The 17906-nt window shown below is 40.5% G+C and overlaps 2 protein-coding genes across 8 annotated transcripts in view; one reads left to right on the forward strand and one right to left on the reverse strand.

Moving 5' to 3' along the window:
• EXD1 (exonuclease 3'-5' domain containing 1) overlaps positions 1–15596 on the reverse strand; it is a 31311-nt gene extending 15715 nt beyond the window's left edge. The window contains exons 1-6 of one of the 6 annotated variants that reach the window (XM_057724404.1): positions 15514–15596; positions 12949–13135; positions 6799–6867; positions 5035–5092; positions 4649–4776; positions 1848–1906 (exon numbers count right to left, since the gene is read on the reverse strand). In XM_057724404.1, the coding sequence (XP_057580387.1) occupies positions 1848–1906; positions 4649–4776; positions 5035–5092; positions 6799–6867; positions 12949–13081 (447 nt within the window). In that variant the 5' untranslated portion in view covers positions 13082–13135; positions 15514–15596. Of the gene's footprint in view, positions 1–1847; positions 1907–4648; positions 4848–5034; positions 5093–6798; positions 6869–12948; positions 13136–15277; positions 15490–15513 lie in introns of those variants that run through there. The other 5 variants (XM_057724406.1, XM_057724403.1, XM_057724409.1 and 2 more) reach the window with 5 other exon arrangements.
• A 211-nt stretch (positions 15597–15807) lies between these two features.
• CHP1 (calcineurin like EF-hand protein 1) overlaps positions 15808–17906 on the forward strand; it is a 41028-nt gene continuing 38929 nt past the window's right edge. The window contains exon 1 of one of the 2 annotated variants that reach the window (XM_057724605.1): positions 15808–16289. In XM_057724605.1, coding sequence (XP_057580588.1) covers positions 16223–16289 — 67 coding nt within the window. In that variant the 5' untranslated portion in view covers positions 15808–16222. The remainder of the gene's footprint in view (positions 16290–17906) is intronic. The other variant, XM_057724606.1, reaches the window with a different exon arrangement.

The raw sequence follows: 17906 nt of genomic DNA on the forward strand, positions 1-17906 counted from the left end.
GGAAAAAAATAGCCAATAAGCACATGAAAATATACTTAATACTGGCCTTCAGGGAAATCAAATCAAAACCAAAATGAGATACTACTTCACACCACTAGGACGGCTATAATTAAAACGACAGTAAGAAGAATGTGGAGAAAACGCAACCCTCCTGTCCTGCTGATGGGAAAGTAACATGGTGCAACAGCTTTGCAAAACAGTATGCCCAATCCTCAAAAGGATAAACACAGAGTTACTATATGAGCCAGCAATTCCTCTTATAAGTATCTATCCAAGAGAAATGAAAACATATGTCTGCACAAAAACTTGTACATGTATGTTCAAAGCATTGTTATGCATAACAGCCTAAAAGCAGAAACAACCCAAATGTCCATCAAATGGTGAAAGGATAAATGAAATGTGCTATATCCATACAAAGGAATATTATTTGGCAACAAAAATAAATGAAATACTGATACATGCTATAACATAGATAAGCCTTGCAAACACTATGCTAGGCAAAAGAAGCAAAGTCAATCACAAATGACCACACACTGTATGATCCCATTTATACGAAATGTCCTAAACAGGCACATTCATAGAGGCGGAAAATAGATTAGTGGTTTCCAGGGGCTAGGGGACTGAGGAGGGATTGGAGGCGTTGGCTAAGGAATATGGGGTTTCCATTTGGGGTATTAAAAGTGTTCTAAATTTACTGTGGCGATGGATATACAATTCTGTGAACATGCTAAAAGTGTACATGTACACTGAAGTGTACATTTTATTTTATTTTTTTTGGCACATGGGCTTAGTTGCCCTGCAGCATGTGGGATCTTCCTAGAGCAGGGATCAAACCCCTGTCCTCTGCATTGGCCGGCGGATTCTTAACCACTGCGCCACCTAGGAAACCCCGTGTACATTTTAAATTGGTAAATTTTATGGCATGTGAATTATATCTCAATAAAGCTGTTTATTTTTTTATTTTTATTTTTTAATAATAAAGTTGTTTAAAAAAAAAGAATCGGTTGAAAATTAGCTCTCCCTTAAAAAATACACCTGTGCATACACGAGCATGAGCTTGCATCTAAACAAAAAACTTAATGACTTCCCTAAAGTCATCCGTGAACCATACCTTAGGCTGAATAATTAGTTACTGCCACATCTCAAATTAATAAATGATTATAGAGAAATTGCCTAAACAGACCATCTAGACTGGTCTTTTAAAAATATAAGTAAAGAAATTGCTGACTCTCCTCTAAAACTGCCAATAGCTCTCCATCTTACTCAAGTCAAATTCAAAATCCTTACGTCTACCTGAGCTGCCTCCTGCCCCCTTCCATTCTCTAACACTCTTTTTCACTGTGGTTCTGCCATAATGACCTCCCTGCTGTTCCTCCACACAAGTCAAGTGTGCTTCAGCCTCAGGGCCTCTGCACTTGCCAATTCTGCCTTAATTTTTTCACCTAGATATCCATGAGGTTAGCTCCCTTACTCCTTTTAGGTCTCTGTTCCAATGTCACCTCTTCACAGAGGTTTTCTCCATCTACCCTAAATAAAATAGGAGCCTCCTGTCATTCTACTCACCATACTACACTTTCCTTTCCTGCAAAGCACTTATCACCAGTTGATATACAATTATGTGTTTATTTTCTTGCATTAAAATAAGCTCCTTCAGGGCTGGAATTTTTTCTTGATTATTGTTTTACCCCAGACCTCAGAACAACACCTGGCATATAGCAGGCACTCGGATATTTTGTTAACTCATTAGGGAAAACATTAATGATCTTATAATAAAAGAGAAATTTATGAGAAACAGACATGATACCCATTTGCAAACAGTACTGAGAATAATTGAGGGCAATACTTACTGCAGCACCAAATTTCTGCTGGAACTGATCAATAACTGTGTATGTCACCTCCTCTTCCTCTACAGGAGAATGATGTTATTATATATATTTGTCTTCCTTGGCAACAGAAGAGCCCTCTCACTAATTTTAGCCATACTCCTAAACTCCTACTCTATTGCAACTCAAATGTCTAGAACTACTGACACTATGTCTAGAATACTGACAACTATTTCATTACCACCTGCATCAGCCCATCCCACAGTGAACACTGTTAGCATCCTATTTGTCAGCTGAGAATAAACAAAAGCCCCACTGATGATAATCTTATAAAATGAACTATTTACTCATTTCCTGTGATAATCCAGTAATGTTTCCCTCACCATAGGTTTATACCTTGAATACTTCAAGACATGTACTCTCTCTTTTAAAAAAAATTTTATACAATTTTTAAAGGTTACACTCCATTTAATTATTACAAAATATTGGCTGCATTCCCTGGTGTTATACAATACATCCTTGTAACCTACCTTACACCCGATGGTTTGTACTTCCCACTCCTCCACCCCTATATCCCACCCCACATTGGTAACCACTAATCTGTTCTCTATATCTGAGAGCCCACTTCTTTTTTGTTATATTCACTACTTTGTTGTAGTTTTTAGATTCCACATATAAGTGAAATCTAAAAAAATACAACAATCTAAATATCATACAGTATTTAAGATGTGCTTTCTAAAAGCACATTCATAATAAAAAATAACAGTTTAAAACAAATTAGTCCTGGAGATGGACAAATGTCCACACATTTGGAATTCTCTGGATCCTCAATTTTTCTAATTATGTAATTTAAAAGATTAGAGGTATAGCATAACATACAGTTCTTCTTCATCTCCCAAACTTTAGAACTCTGGAGTGGCTCAGGACACAGTCCATGTCATTTATAAGCTGGATCTTGAATTTACATCTCCATCTCAGATCTTTCTCTTCATCTCTTGGCTTGCATTCAAGCTTAGGTTGACCAAAACTAAACTTATAATCATTTCCCCAAAACTTTTCCTACCCAGAATCTTTCCCACATTTCAGGCTGCTCAAGCCCAAACCCTTGAAGTCATCCTTGTTTCCTCTTTTTCTTTCACAACCACATCTAATCTGTCAGTACATCGTGTTGGCTCTACCTCAATATACATGCAGAATTCCACCACTTCTATACTGCCACCACAACGATCCAAACCACCATACCCTCTAGACAAAATTATTCCAATAGCCTTCTAACCAGTATTCATGTCTTACCCTGGCCCTCCTCTCAGTATCTCTACAGCATCCAGAGGGATTCTGTAAAAACGGAAGTCAAATCATGTTGCTCTTCTGCTCAAAACTCTCCAATGGGAAATAGAAGTTTAAAAAAATACCTTCTATAATAGTATAAAGATAGAAATACTTAGGGATAAACATAGCAAAAGATGTGTAAGACATACAATGAGAACTACAAAACACTGCTGAGAAATCAAAGATTTAAATAAATGTAGAGGTATCCTAGGTTAAGGAATAGAATACTTAATACTGTTAAGATGTCAGTATTCCCCAAAGTGACTTATCAATTCACTACAATCCCAATAAAAATTCCAGCAGTTTTTCTTTTTTGGTAGAAATTAACAAGCTGATTCTAAAACTGATAGGGAAATGCAAAGAACGAAGAACAGCTGAAACAACTTTGAAAAAGAACAAAGTCGGAGAACTAACACTACCTGTTTTCAAGATCTATCATAAATCAACAGTAGACAAAATTAGATCAGTGTAACAGAATAGAGTGTTCATGAGTATATAAACCACATACATATGGAAAACTGAATTTTGACAAAGGTGCAAAGGTAATTGAAGGGGAAAAATACAGACTTTTCAATAAATGGTGCTGGAATAATTGGATGTCTATGTGCAAAAAAAAAAAAAAATCCTTGTCCACATCACACATCATATACAAAAATTAAAAATGGATCATAGACCTAAATGTAAAACCTAAAATGTCTAGAAGAAACCATAGGAGAAAATCTTTGTGACTCTGAGTTAGGAAAGATTTCTTAGATATGACATCAAAAGCACAATCTATAAAAGAAAGAAAATGGATAAACTGTACATCATCAAAATTTAAAATGTCTGCTCTTCAAGAGATGCTTTAAGAGAATGAAAAGACAAACCACGGACTTGGAGAAAATATTTGCAAAGCATATATTTGAGAAAAGACTTGTATCCAGAATATATAAAGAACTCCCAACACTGAATAATAAGAGAACAATCCAATAACAAAAGGAACAAAATATATGAATAGACATTCACCAAAGATACTCAGATGCCAAATAAGCACATTAAAAAATTCTCTACATCCCCCAGATATTCACACATCTTGATCCTTCACTTCCTTCAAGCCTTTACTTCAAATGCTACTATTTCAGTGAGACCTGTCCTGGACACTCAAAAACTGTAAAACCACCCTCTCCACAAATTTCTTCTCTTTCTTTTGTTTTTTTCTACTTAACATGTGGCACCAGCATACTACATAGCATACTAATTTATCTTACTTAGTGTGTTTCCTGCACCATAACTCAATGAGGGTAAAGATACCAAACTTTTGGATCCCCAGTGTCTGGCACATAGTGGGCACTCAAATATTAAATAAACAAATGAATGTGATATTTTATCTTAATACGGACCCTAGAAACAATGGCCTAGCTGCAAATTCCATATAGAACCTTGACTCAGGGTTATACCAGCTCTGAAGAGTTCTGAACCACAGGGGAGCCTAGAAAACTCCGAGCCCTGGTACTCACCTGAAGGGCTGTACTTGAGGTTATTCAGTAGAGAGGTGGCTGGTGCCGCAGGCGCAGGAGGAGCAGGCTTACTGGTATTTAGAACCTCATCTTCTACTGTATCCATCCTGGTCCTTTCTGTACTTAGACTATACTTACAAAAAACAGCACTTAGGTGAACTTGTTCTTTGTTGTTAATGCCATACACACATCTCTGGACCTTTTATAGAGAACCCATTCATCCACTGTTTACACTGATTTGAAGATAGTGTCTAAAGATGGAAGGAAACTTCCACCTATTTCTTCTCATTTTAGGAATTACACAGCTAGTGAATTAGAGTTAAGGCTTTCTACCCTAATGTGTACATTTGGGTAACAACATAATTAAGAAAATCATTCCACCATACCTAATAGAAGATGCCTTTTCTCTTACTGCACCTTGTTCTTCTTCATCCAGTAGCTCCACTGTAAAATAACCAAATGGCTTCCAACAGGGCTTCCAATCTGAAAGCAATTAACTACCCCTCTGCCCCTCCAATTAAGTACACTTAGGTACTTTTCATGGAAAAAGTTTCTCAGGGGCCACTATGTTTCAAATGTATCCTTCTCCTACACTGTGTAGAAGTGTTGAGTCTGGGTGAGAGAAAGTAAAATTCACTAGAAACATGGATTAATCAATTATTATCCTTCATCTTGACAATTCTTATTCAAGGTGCTTTTCAGGGAGAACCCTCTATGCCTGATTGAGCCATAGGGCAAAGAAAGACGGAGAAGGCCATCCTTTGAGCTTAAAAATTATGAACAAAGGCGAAGTCCTGAAAATGAATTTAGGAAGAAATGAATTCATGGGCACAGATCACAAGCTGGTCAGTGGTCAGCCTTCTCTTGAGTTGGGAGACAGGAGCAGTGATTCCTTCGTTTCTCTTTACAAACTCATCCACAGCCTAGCCTTGTCCCAGTCCAGAGCTCTGCTCCACCGCAAAGCCTAACAGTTAAAACACAGTTAAGAAGCCTGCTACTACCACTACCATCACTGCCATTTTAAAAAGGTGCTCAAGGAACAAAGAGTGCTTACAGTAGCATACTCAGGGAGAAAGGCCAGTTCTATAAGCTGGCTGGACTTGTCTGCTTTAAAGTAGGCCTGGATTGGCAGTCATTGATTTGGTGAGATTTTCATCTCCCCCTAAATTCTACTTCTTTCACAAAACAAAGTAATCTTTCAAGTGGTAGTACGCCGTCATTTACAGGAGCCTTTTCCTTTCCTCATATCTGCCCCCATGGTAAGAAAGGCAGAGTTCTATGAGGTCCCAGATCTCCCATGTCCCCACCCCCTCCATCGCACACTGATATTTACTCCTCCTTGGAGGGTTTTTTGCTTTTGAGTTCTTGAAAGCAACAACAGTTCTTGCTCCCAACCCTTTTCTCTTATCCCATTTGACTTGTCTGAAGCACACTGACCAGATGAGCTTCTATAGCTATTCCTTTAGGCAAACAACTGTATCTATTCTTGCTAAACTGTTTTTGCTGGCAGAAAGAAAGAACAGGGCTGCTTCCTGCAATTCCCAAATCCCAGAAGTTCTGAAAACCAGAAATTTTTTGTAACTCTTTTGGCAGCAAAACCTGAACTGACATACTATTTATAGTCCTATTTTATTCCACTTAGTATGATTATCCATCCATTTCTCTGTAGAAATGTGTTTTATGAGAGTGTTGACCAGACCCACCTGACGTGTTATGTAATATGACCAGTATACATCCTCTGTTAGGTTTTCCAAAAATCCAGAACTAGTCTGTGACCTGAAACATTTGGCCCCAAGGTTTCAAATAAGGGACTGTTAATGTACTGTGAATGTGTGGTGTTAAACTCACTTGCTGAGCAAGACAATTCCTTTCTGTTCAGATTCCTAACTGCCTGTGAGCTGAGTCTCTAGTACTGAGTACAATGTAAAACCAAGGTGATTAAAATTCTCTAAGATTGTTCTACTCCTAGTACCTACCGAAACAGTAAGACAAGGGACAATTCAAAAATACCAACTTTAAGAGTTCATAAATGGAAGATAAGATCTTGCCCCGCCCCCCCCGCCCCCCCCAATACTAGAATGAGGCAGAGCAATGAGTTTACTGCTACTGCAAATCCCAATATCAACATTTAGGGAATGTGAAGCTCTCACCATTCACAATCTCATGTCCAAAAAACATCTTCACTCCTGGGACACTATGACCAGTCTCCACATTCTTCACTGTTACAGAAAACAATTCATTTGGTTAATAAAATATTCTCTAAAACTATAAGAAAATACGATGCCTCTCAAAAGTGTCCAAATCTGAGTTTTATAAAAAACCCCAAGTTATGCTCCCCAAGAATTAAAGAGTCATTAATAAATTACAAAGCTATAACCTTGAAACAAGTAGTAAAAAGAACAGAGGGCGGGACTTCCCTGGTGGTGCAATGGTTAAGAATCCAACTGCCAATGCAGGGGGGACAGTTTGATCCTTGGTCTGGGAAGATCCCACATGCTGCAGGGCAACTAGGCCCGTGAACCACAACTACTGAGCCTGCATGCCACAACTACTGAAGCCACACACAGCAAGAAAGACCCAATGCAGCAAATAAATAAATAAATAATTTTATTAAAAACAAACAAACAAACGGAGGGAACCCCAGAATGGTCCAAGATACACTAAAAACACAGTAATAGTACAGTGAATTTAAACTTCTCCCAAGAATATTCTAAGGCTTTTGGGGCAAAGGACTATCTATTTATTATATTCCTACTGACTTTCACTCCACCTAACTCCAGAAAAAATTCAAGGCATCTGACTACTTCTAGAGTCCACACCCTGTTTCATGTCATGCTACATGGTTGAACTATTAATTGTCACAGACAACAATCCAACTCCTGGCCCAATTACAGGCTCTTCTGTGAGTAGGTAAGGGTGTTAGAAGTTTAGATGTCGTGGTTACAATACAGTGTCATTTTTTCTAGGTAGAAGTGCTCACAGCAGCTGAATATTTCCACATCTCTCAGCTATCCAAAACAACTGAGTCTTACCTTCACTAGTCCACTGAATGTATACTTACTGAGGTCAAAGATCACCAACTGCCTATTTGTCAAATCCCCCCAAAAGTTTACAATCTTATACTCGGTTCCTACGCATCCTTTGACAATACTGTTCTCTCATTTCTTCTTTGGCTTACAGGACACTCCTAGTGTTTATTTCTCTCCCTACAAATTATCTAGAGGCACTGTATTGAGCACCCACTCCAAACCAGGTATCAGGCTAATCAACTGCCTATGTTTAAACTATCCAGTAACATAATGAGATGGGCATTTCACTATCTCTATTATGGAGGAATTTGAGGCTCAAAAAGGTTGAATAACCTGCTCAAGGTCACACTACTAGTAAAAGACAGAGTTAGGATCCAAACCCAGGCATCAGTGATTTTTTTTTAAATAAATTTATTTACTTATTTATTGGCTGTGTTGGGTCTTCGTTGCTGCGCACGGGCCCTCTCTAGTTGCTGCGAGCGGGGGCCACTCTTCATTGTGGTGCAAGGGCTCACTGTAGCGGATTCTCTTGTTGTGCAGCACAGGCTCTAGGCGCGTGAGCTGCAATAGTTGCGGCCCACGGGCTCATTAGTTGTGGCTCACAGGCTCTAGGGCACAGGCTCAATAGTTGTGGCGCATGGGCTTAGTTGCTCCTCTGCATGTGGAATCGTCCCAGAGCAGGGCTTGAACATGTGTGCCTGCACTGGCAGGCAGACTCTTAGCCACTGCACCACCAGGGAAGCCCAAGGCCTCAGTGATTTTAATACATATCTTGTAACCAGCATTCCACCGTCTCCCTGATTTGCTCCTTCCAGTCTCTTTAGCTGCCTCCACCACCACTGCTTGTCTCTTACACATTGATAATGCCTAGGGTTGCGTTCTTCACCTTTTTCCTTCTCCTTGAATGATCACATACACATTCCAGTTTTCCTAACATACATTATTTCTCCAGTAGGGATTATTTCTCTGAGCTCCACTCACATTTTCAACTAAACTTCCTGCAATATTTTTCAAGTTGATCATTGTCTCCTCCCACTAACCAACAAACCCATTGCTCTTCCCATTTCTAGCAATAGATCACAGTACTACACACATAATCTGAGTCATAGATGTAGAAGTCATTTTCCATTGCTCTTTGACTATCTAATTGATTCCTAGGTTACTTATTCCCTCTCCTAAGCATTTCTAGAATCTGTCTTCTCTTCTCCATTCTTTGCCAAGCCTTAGCTCTGACTCCCGTCATTTCTTCTTCATTGGGTCTCCTGATTGTCTGAATAGTTCCCTGTCTCTTCTCCTTGTCTGTAGTTTCTCCCTATTTCAAATCTTCCTTCATGCTGCTGTATAGTGATGTCACTCCTGCTCTGTCCAAATAGTACATAAAATTAGTAAACAGGTATGAAGAAATATGTTCAACCTCTTTAGGAATATTTTTTTAAAACATGCCAAAACAAAATATCACTTTTTGCCTATAATACTAGCAAACATTGAGGACTAATATACATCTGCATTTTTTTTAAATCCAAGGCTAGATTATTTACTGTAATTCACTCACGTATTACTAGTAGCAAAGTAAAAAGGCATAACCACTTTGAAAAACTATTTAGAAATATGCAGCAAAAACATTTAAAATATCTATAACTTTCATCCAGTAATTTCACTTCTAGGAGCTATTCCTAACACAATAGTTATAAAATATAACAAACATTAAAATGTATTTTATAATTATGATTTGTTATAATTCATAATTATCAAATATACAAATATACAATTGTATTTTATAATTTTAATTTACTATAATTTATAATTATAAAATATATCACTTTTAAAGTTTTTAAGCTTTTTGCTTTAAAATGTTTAGCCATAAATTGAAGTTTTAAATAACGTAAGAAAATGTTTGTTATAGTGTTAAAGAAAATATACATAATATACCCAACTTATTATGTCAACTATATTAAATCTATGTAATTAAACACTAGAGAGAAATACACCAAAAAATTTCATCTGAACTGAGTACTTTGTTGAACAAGCATGTAACATTTCCTGATTGCTGTCTACTCAATGCCATTTATTCAGGTTAGCAATATGCTCATTCTCCCTGCAGACAGTGGCGGTCTATTAGATTTTCAGGATATCTCTTTAAGATGAAAAACACTCCCCTATTCCCACCTCCAACCAAAGAGCCCCCACCCCATCCTTCCTCTTCCACCTGTGTGTAACTCCACCAGCTATCATATGACCTTAAGGTTTGAAGCCATGTGCTAAAGATGGTATGCAGAAAGATAAAGAATCCTGGGTCCCTGACAAACTTTGGGGACAGTCACAGTATCTCTGGGATACTTCCCTTCTTTCATAGGACAGAATGAACTCCTGATTTGTTTAGGCCACTAGAAGTTGAGCATGTTACTAGCCATGTTACTAGCAGCTGAGCATGGTTCCTAACCAACAGTGCATTAAAAATTTCAGGCAACTAATTTGAAAATCTATATGACCTCCACTTAAAGATATTTCAAATTTTTCCTCTTTGCTTTCAGAAGTGTCCAAATGTTATGATTTGTAAGGTCTTTCTGATCTGTCCCAGGCCTACTTCTCTTCTCCAGCCTTATCACTCACCCTGAAATTTACTTAGGTTTTCTGAATGCAACAAGCTTTCACTTCTCTAAATTAGGGTATATGCTGCTATTTCTCCCTAAAACAATGGCTCTCTCAAAGTGTGATTCCCCAGCACAGTATCACCTGGAAACTTGTTAGAAAGGCAAATTCTTGAACCGCACCCCAGACCTTAAGAATCAGAAACTCTTGGAGGGGGCAGGGGGCCAGCAATCTGTGTTTGAAAAAGTCTTCCAGAGATCCCTGGGGTCCCAGAGTCTTTTCAAGATCCACTCTCAGATTGTGGCTGCCAACCTGCCTGTCTTGGGCCCTGAACCTATCCAACGCAGGGGTTTTACTGCTCTGTGACCTAAATGATGGCCAGCTTGTTAAGGATGAACCAAAAAGGCTGCATCGTGAGGCATGTGGAACTTCCTGCTCACACTTTCCTGGTGGTGCAGTGGTTAAGAACCTGCCTGACAATGCAGGGGGCATGGGTTCAATCCCTGGTCCTGGAAGATCTCACATGCTGTGGAGCAACTAAGCCTGCCTGTGTGCCACAACTGCTGAGCCTGCATGCTGCAACTACTGAAACGCCTAGAACCTGTGCTCTGCAACAAGAGAATCCACAGCAAAGAATAGCCCCCGCTCACCACAACTAGAGAAAGCCCACACACAGCAACAAAGACCCAACGCAGCCAAAAAGTAAATAAATAAATAAATAAATAAATAAATAAATAAATGGCAAGAAGTCAGCCATGCAGAGAGCAGAGAGAGAAGGGTCCCTAGCAGAGGACCCCCCCCAAGGACACGAGCTCTGAGATCTTGGTGGAGTGCAGGAGAGAGAAAGCTGAGAGAGGGGAAAGGAGGAGCAGGAGCCAGATCACCTGGACCCTTTATTTTAGTTGCAATGGGAAGTCATTGGAGGACTTTAGGTGTCCTGCATGGGGAATGAGGGGAATCTGACTCTTTTTTTTTTTTTTTTTACTTTTTATTTCATATTGGAGTATAGCTGATTAACGATGTGATACTTTCAGGCACACCAGAGCGACTCAGCCATACATATACATGTATCCATTCTCCCCCAGACTCCCTTCCAATCCAGGTTGCCACATAATCTTGAGCAGAGTTCCCTGTGCTATACAGCAGGCCCTTGTTGGTTATCCTTTCAAAATATAGCAGTGCGTACCTGTCAATCCCAAATTCTGTAACTATCCTCCCACCACCCTTCCTCTCTGGTAACCATAAGTTAATTCTCTAAGTCTGTGCTGACTCACTTTTAAAAAGATTATTCTGGTCATTTTATGAACAATGAATTGGGGGCAGGTGGGCAGAAAGATTGAGAGATCATCTCAAGAAGAATTGGCTATGTCTTTGTATTGATGAAATAAAATTCACATTTTAAGGCAAGACAAAAAAAAAAAAAGAAAAAGTCTTCCAGGTGATTCTAACATACAAAGTCTGAGAACCACTGGCTTAAAACAACCTTCCCTTCTTATCCCAATCAGTTAACTCCTATGAAGCTACATCTAACTCCCAATACAGTTCTACCATCAATTCCTCCTTTGGGAAGCCTTCCCCACTGTCCTAACTCTACCACTCTCAGATCTAAATTAGCTAAACCTTTGCGTTTCCATAGTAACTTGTGCGTCCCCCTATTACAGAGGGTATCACACTGCGTTTGTCTTTCTACTTGTTTATCTGACTCCTTACTAGACTAAGTTGAGGACAGAGACCATGTTATTCTTATCCATATCCCTGATACCCAGCACAGTGCCTGGGCTATAAAACTCAATAAATGATTACTGAATGAATTAATATTGCAAAAGTCTGGTTATAGTCCCATCCTAGCCTACAAAAGTCTATTTTAACTCATAAAATTTTAAAAAAGCCATATTATGGCTTAATAATAACACTAACCTCTCAAATGTCATTTACACCTTTCAATTGTGAACTTGAAACTTACCCTGCCAGGAAAACAACTACTCTAACTGAGTAAAAACTATGTATTGGGGCTTCAAGGTGAACACATGGAGGAGGCTAAAAGGGTAGCATGTCTAGAGAGGGTAGAGATTCAGCCCCTTCCCACACACCTTGCCCTATAAATCTCTTCCATCTGGCTGTTCCTGAATTATATCCTTTATAAATGAACTAGAATTGAAACTGGGAGGTGTAAAGGCTACCTTGTGACCAGGAGGATAACAGATAATCACTGAGGTGGCAGAGCAGGAGCACAAGACACCTGATCCCTCCCAGCATCTTTTAGCCACTGCACTATTCCTCAGCAGTCTACCTCTGGGCTTCTTTTTGCATGAGAAAAATTAACCCCTTACTGTCTATGTGAATTTGTCTATTGAAGCCAAAAGCAATTCTATCTAATACAGTGGTTATTTTTAATTTCAAGATGCATAGGAGAGAAATTAAAAGAAGTACCCAGTTTTAAAAAAAACTCTATATATTGAAAATTTCCACTATCATGTCAATAAAAGTATGCAAGTGGTGACAAGCCAGCATATGCAGCCTTGTTGCTCTGTTAGGGAAAACAGCATTCTAATCGTCCTCCCACCTTTTCCCTAAAATAGGAATAATGCCACTCTCCCAGTTGCTAAGGGAGCCCAGAACCATCACCCAAACTCAGTTGTTAGTCTCCTAAAAGGCAGGAGTTTATGAGAAATAAAATGAGACCTTTCTTCAGGACAACAATCTTGTTAGCATCCACATGCTGGAGCACTCCCTCAAAGATGCCAGAAACCAGTGTGAGTTTCACTCTTCTCCACAAAATCTGGTTGAGGAAATGGTAGTCACTGCTGGGATCCATGCTATTTGATTCCAAAAGGAGTCTTCAAATAATTTTCTGTAAGTATCCAAACCCCTGAAAACAAAAGAGATCTACGATTTTTTAAATATTTTGGGGGAAATAGGGTTATTTTTCCTTTCCCCATACCTGGGACAAGAAAAATAAAAATATTAGCGTAATTTAAATCTGTTCATCTTTTTAGAATGACAATGAGGAAAAGATCATTGTAAGCACTAACTCTAATTTATACGTGGGAAACTGAAAACTTCAGGCAAGGTGGGTTTGACTTTTGTCTATAAAATGGCCTGATATCACTTTTCCTTCCTTTGCTAAATGGAACGAGAACAACATTTAGAGGCTTTTTCATAGCACACACATACATCATTTTAACAGCAACCAAAAAAACCAAAAGAACAAATGAAAAAAAAATTGATACTGGCAAACACTTGCCAGCACATGCTGCAATGAACTGTTTACCCACAAATGTCTGGGATCTAACCTCTTCTGGATTAATTATATTTCCAGAATTTCACAATGTTACCAAAGAATAAGTGACTTAGAACTATCACAACTTATGCATTACCAATCCAGCTGCCATGTCACTGCGAGAGCCATTCTACCCAATCCTGGCCACAGCTCAGGAACTGGGCTGCTATAATGTCACCAACAAGTCATGTGCAGCCTGACAGATTAACTGCCACATGCCACACACTGGTTTTGCAAAATTCAACTGTTTTTGCAACAATGATGCATGCTCATTATAAAACGGATAACAATGCAGAAATATACAAGAAAAAACTTTATCTTGCAGAAATAACTATCATTCATCCTAGACACTCTTATAATCCTTACTGTAATTTAAAAGATGAATCCTTTTTTAAAAAGTATCTTTTAGAACAATCCTGTTATTTGGATGTCTTTGTATTCAGAACCTCAGCTAAGTGTTCCTCCACAATGGTTTAAATTTAAAAGTGGCTTGCCTTTGCCACACTTGGAATAGTCAACCAGTGAATTTTGCAATTTAGTTTAACTATAAAACATTGACCAAATAACTAAGGCCCAATTCGACTAGGAAGAAGGTGAGAAGTTACATAGCATTTTTAACCAGATAAATAACTTACACTTTGATATTTTAAGGTCTAGCAAGTGCTTTCACAACAATTATTTGTTGCCTACAACAACTACCTAATTTACAGATGTAGAAACTGAGGCTTAAAGATTTCAGACATCTGCCCAAAGTTACACAGCTAGACGCTTATGGAACCTGAACTAAAATCAGGCCCCTAGTCGAGAATGTGTGCAGTCCAGTGCAAGCCCAAGTGTTATGCATCCAGAGAGAACATAAAGCAAGTAACCAGAATGCCTGGAAAAATCATTCTTCTTTGTTCAAGTCAATCCAACAGGTAAAAGGGGAATTTTTACAGAAATAAAAGAGACCATAAAACTGGAAAAACCAGACCTTAATAGAGGTAAAAAGTATATTTTAAAACGATATATAAGAAATAAGCTTGTGAAATGCTTGGATAATAACGAAATTTAAGAAATGTTAAAATAAATCAGAAAAACGTTAACACAAAGCAAAGAAAGCCTCGACTCTGAGGACAGCTGCAAAAGGTAAGATTAAAGATTAGGAAGGAGCGAGTAAAGCCAGAATCTAGAGGTGAGCTTCAAGGCAGACTCAAGAAATGCACATTCACGTCGCTGACATCACAGGTTTTTCTACCACACTTATACGCTCAGGATAAAAAGAAACTCCTGTGGCCTAGACGGGCACATCCAACAGGTCAGACTCTGCTCATGAAGGCCGACATCATTCGGTCAGATGCGTCAATCATGAAAACAATTCAGTATGACGAGAGCCTCAGTCTTCTAAGCCGTCAAAGTCTTAGTAAAGCTTAAAACTAGTAACCTAAGTTGACCTGACCAGCTCGCCAACACAGTCTTCTAGCGCTCAAGTATCAAGTGATAGCGCTCAAAATTTGGTTCTTCCATAACTCAAACCACTTCGGTACAAAGTAAGATTCGAGGGGTGGGGAGGGGTGTGAAGGCACTGAAGCCACGGGAAAAGAAATGGTTCACCTGAGAGGGTGTATTAATTTAACAGGTGGCTTTAAATGTTTTCAAGAAAACAAGCAAAAATATGCCATAAGAATAAAATGCAAACTTCCTCGGTTTTAGGGCAAAATAAGAAACTTTAAATAAACGGCGGGGCCGTACGCTAAAAATTCTCTCTCCTCCGCCGTTAGGGTTTGCTGTTTTTTTCCTCCGACGGAAGTCTGGGCAATCTTGTCTTTATTTCAGCCAAATGATGAGTGCCTCGAGCTGCAGTCTTGGACTAAAAAAGGAGGGACTGCTGTTAAGGAAGAACTCTCGGCGAGTTCCAAGCCCGCGGTGGCGGTTATCAAAGGACAGTCCCCCAAACAAACTAGAGAAAAGCGCGCAGCCTTGCTCACCCACACCGCGACGCGGCCACCAGCCAGCCAGCACCAGAGGTCCCGGCTGTTTCCCGAGGAGCCAATCGGCGCGCGGTCCCGAGGCTGGCTCCCAAGCGCCCTCTTCGGGCCGGAAGGAGAGAGGGCCCCCAGGAAAAATCAGGAGGCGCAACTCCCAGCATGCAGTTCCCAGGAGACACGCCCTATCGTTCACCGAAGCGACGTTTTGCTTGTTTTTACTGTTTCTCTCCGCAACCCATGACAACAGTAGGGTGGGATTTCTAGCGTTAGAGTTCTGTGAGAAACGGGCTGGCTACGCGGTCGGCCACAGGTCAATGTGTTGTAAAACCGTGGGTCATTGGCGTTGCCCCTTTAATTGCGGGCTCTAGGGCCAGGGGGGCATTGCCCCTTTAAGGCCGGTGGCATCATGGTTCCGGGGGCGTGGTCCGCCTTTAGCTAGACCCGGCCCGGCGCTGGGCTGATTCATTTGGTGGCTGGAGCTAGGAACGTCGACGTCGGCCCCTGCGCTGGGCGCAGCCTCACTCCCAATTGGCTGGGCCTCCCGGCCGCCCTCCCCCGCGCGCCACCCCTGGGTTCCCTTCCCGGTCCGCAGTAGAAACACTGCCCTCTCCCTTCTTGACCCCTGGCCCTTCGTCCCCTTCTTCCTTCCCTCCCGCCTCAGCTGTCGCTTCAAGGCGCCGTTGCTCCCGGAGGAGCTCCCGGCTCGGTGATGGGGTCCCGGGCTTCCACGTTACTGCGGGACGAAGAGCTCGAGGAGATCAAGAAGGAAACTGGCTGTGAGTTCGGATAGGGGGTGGGTACGCGGCTGGGCGCCTCCGACTGGCCTCAGAACCAGGGGCTACTGTCGCTGAGGTCTAGGAGCTGAGGTGCCGGCAGGTTGGGGGTGGGGGGTCTTGGGCAGCCTCCAGCGCTGGAGCTGCGGGAATGATGGAGGACCTGTTCTTACAGCTGCAGCTACCCGGAGCGGGGCTCTGGCTTTTGTGGGGCTGTCCTACCCATCAAAGGCGGGAGTCGCGATCACCGGTAGATCATTGATCCCGCTCTTTTCTCTTCCCTCTGCTCTTGAAAGCCCCCGAACTCTTTTCCCTTGTCTTTCCTCACACCAGCCTCAAATGGGAACTCTGGATGGATCCTGTAAAAAACATTCTGTCCGTTCCTGTGACGTTTCTGAGCAAGGACTTAAAATCACCGACAACTGTGGGAAATCAAATTCTTGCCACAACTGGAAAAATTAGTCTAGAAAGTGAGACCGTAGAGTAAGGCTTTGGGAGACGTGACCTGGTGACGGGACACAAAGAATCAGAGGTCTGAGGGTGTGAGACTTCTTTCATTCTGAGCTTGTGGAGAAAAAGCACGGATGCTGTGACTACCAGTTTTTTATTTACACTGAGGATGCTTGCTGTCCTAATTTCAGATATATTGATTTCTACTATGCTGGTGTACTTCATGCAGTCACCATGGAAATTGGATGTGCTCCAAAAATCTCAGTGTGAATTTGTACTAGGAACTGATTGTTTATAGTCCAGTCTCTTCCTCATTAACCTGAAAGGGGTAACAGAGTTTTGGGAATTCAGAAGCCCTGTACAATACCATCGTACATTTGTGTAGCCCTTGATAATGCATACACTTTCTTCTCTCAGTAATTCATTATGACTTCTGTATTTTACATGAGTTATGTATGTGTCTGCGCTCTGAGTCTTCATGATACCTGTCTTCGATAATCAGATGGCCAGTAAATAACTCAGTGGTCCACTTGCAGATCAGAGTGAGTGCTGGGGGAACCTCAGAATTAGGCAGTGGTGGCCTGAGATAAATTAAATGCTATGCCATGCTTTCTGGCAAGTTCAACTTTCTAGAATCTTCAAGTTGGAAGGAATGTTATGTAGCCTCATCCCTTCTTGTCAGATTGGTTTACTACTTTTGGCATCTCCTAACTTAAGGTCATTAAGCCTCTCCATAAAAACTTTAAGGAGCACACCACCTACCAATGTAGTCCTTCTTATGATTTTGAATGAATGACAGAAGGTAGTTAGCTATTTATAATGTGCAGTACTTGTTTGGCCACTTAACCATAAGTTAAACTTTATGGTTAAGTGGCCATTTTATGACTCACTCTGACTCCAGGAGTAGAAATACAGGCAGTTTGGATTCAGCAAGCATTTTATTATATTTTGTGCCTGTGACCTCTGGCCACACTTGTGAACATGAGAACTATTGTAGGTCTAAGGTGACACCAGAGTTAAAGCATTTGTGCTTAAAATAAAAAGTCATATAATAAGGGAGTGTAAACCAGAATGAGGGTGGGAAAAAAGCTATTTTTGCCTCAAGAGGAAGGGAGCAGTAATCCCATTCTGCTTTTATTACATTTGCCCAAATGAAAGTGGCCTCGATTG

The sequence above is a fragment of the Hippopotamus amphibius genome, chromosome 2, assembly GCF_030028045.1.
Source record: "Hippopotamus amphibius kiboko isolate mHipAmp2 chromosome 2, mHipAmp2.hap2, whole genome shotgun sequence".
NCBI classification, from domain to species: domain Eukaryota; kingdom Metazoa; phylum Chordata; class Mammalia; order Artiodactyla; family Hippopotamidae; genus Hippopotamus; species Hippopotamus amphibius.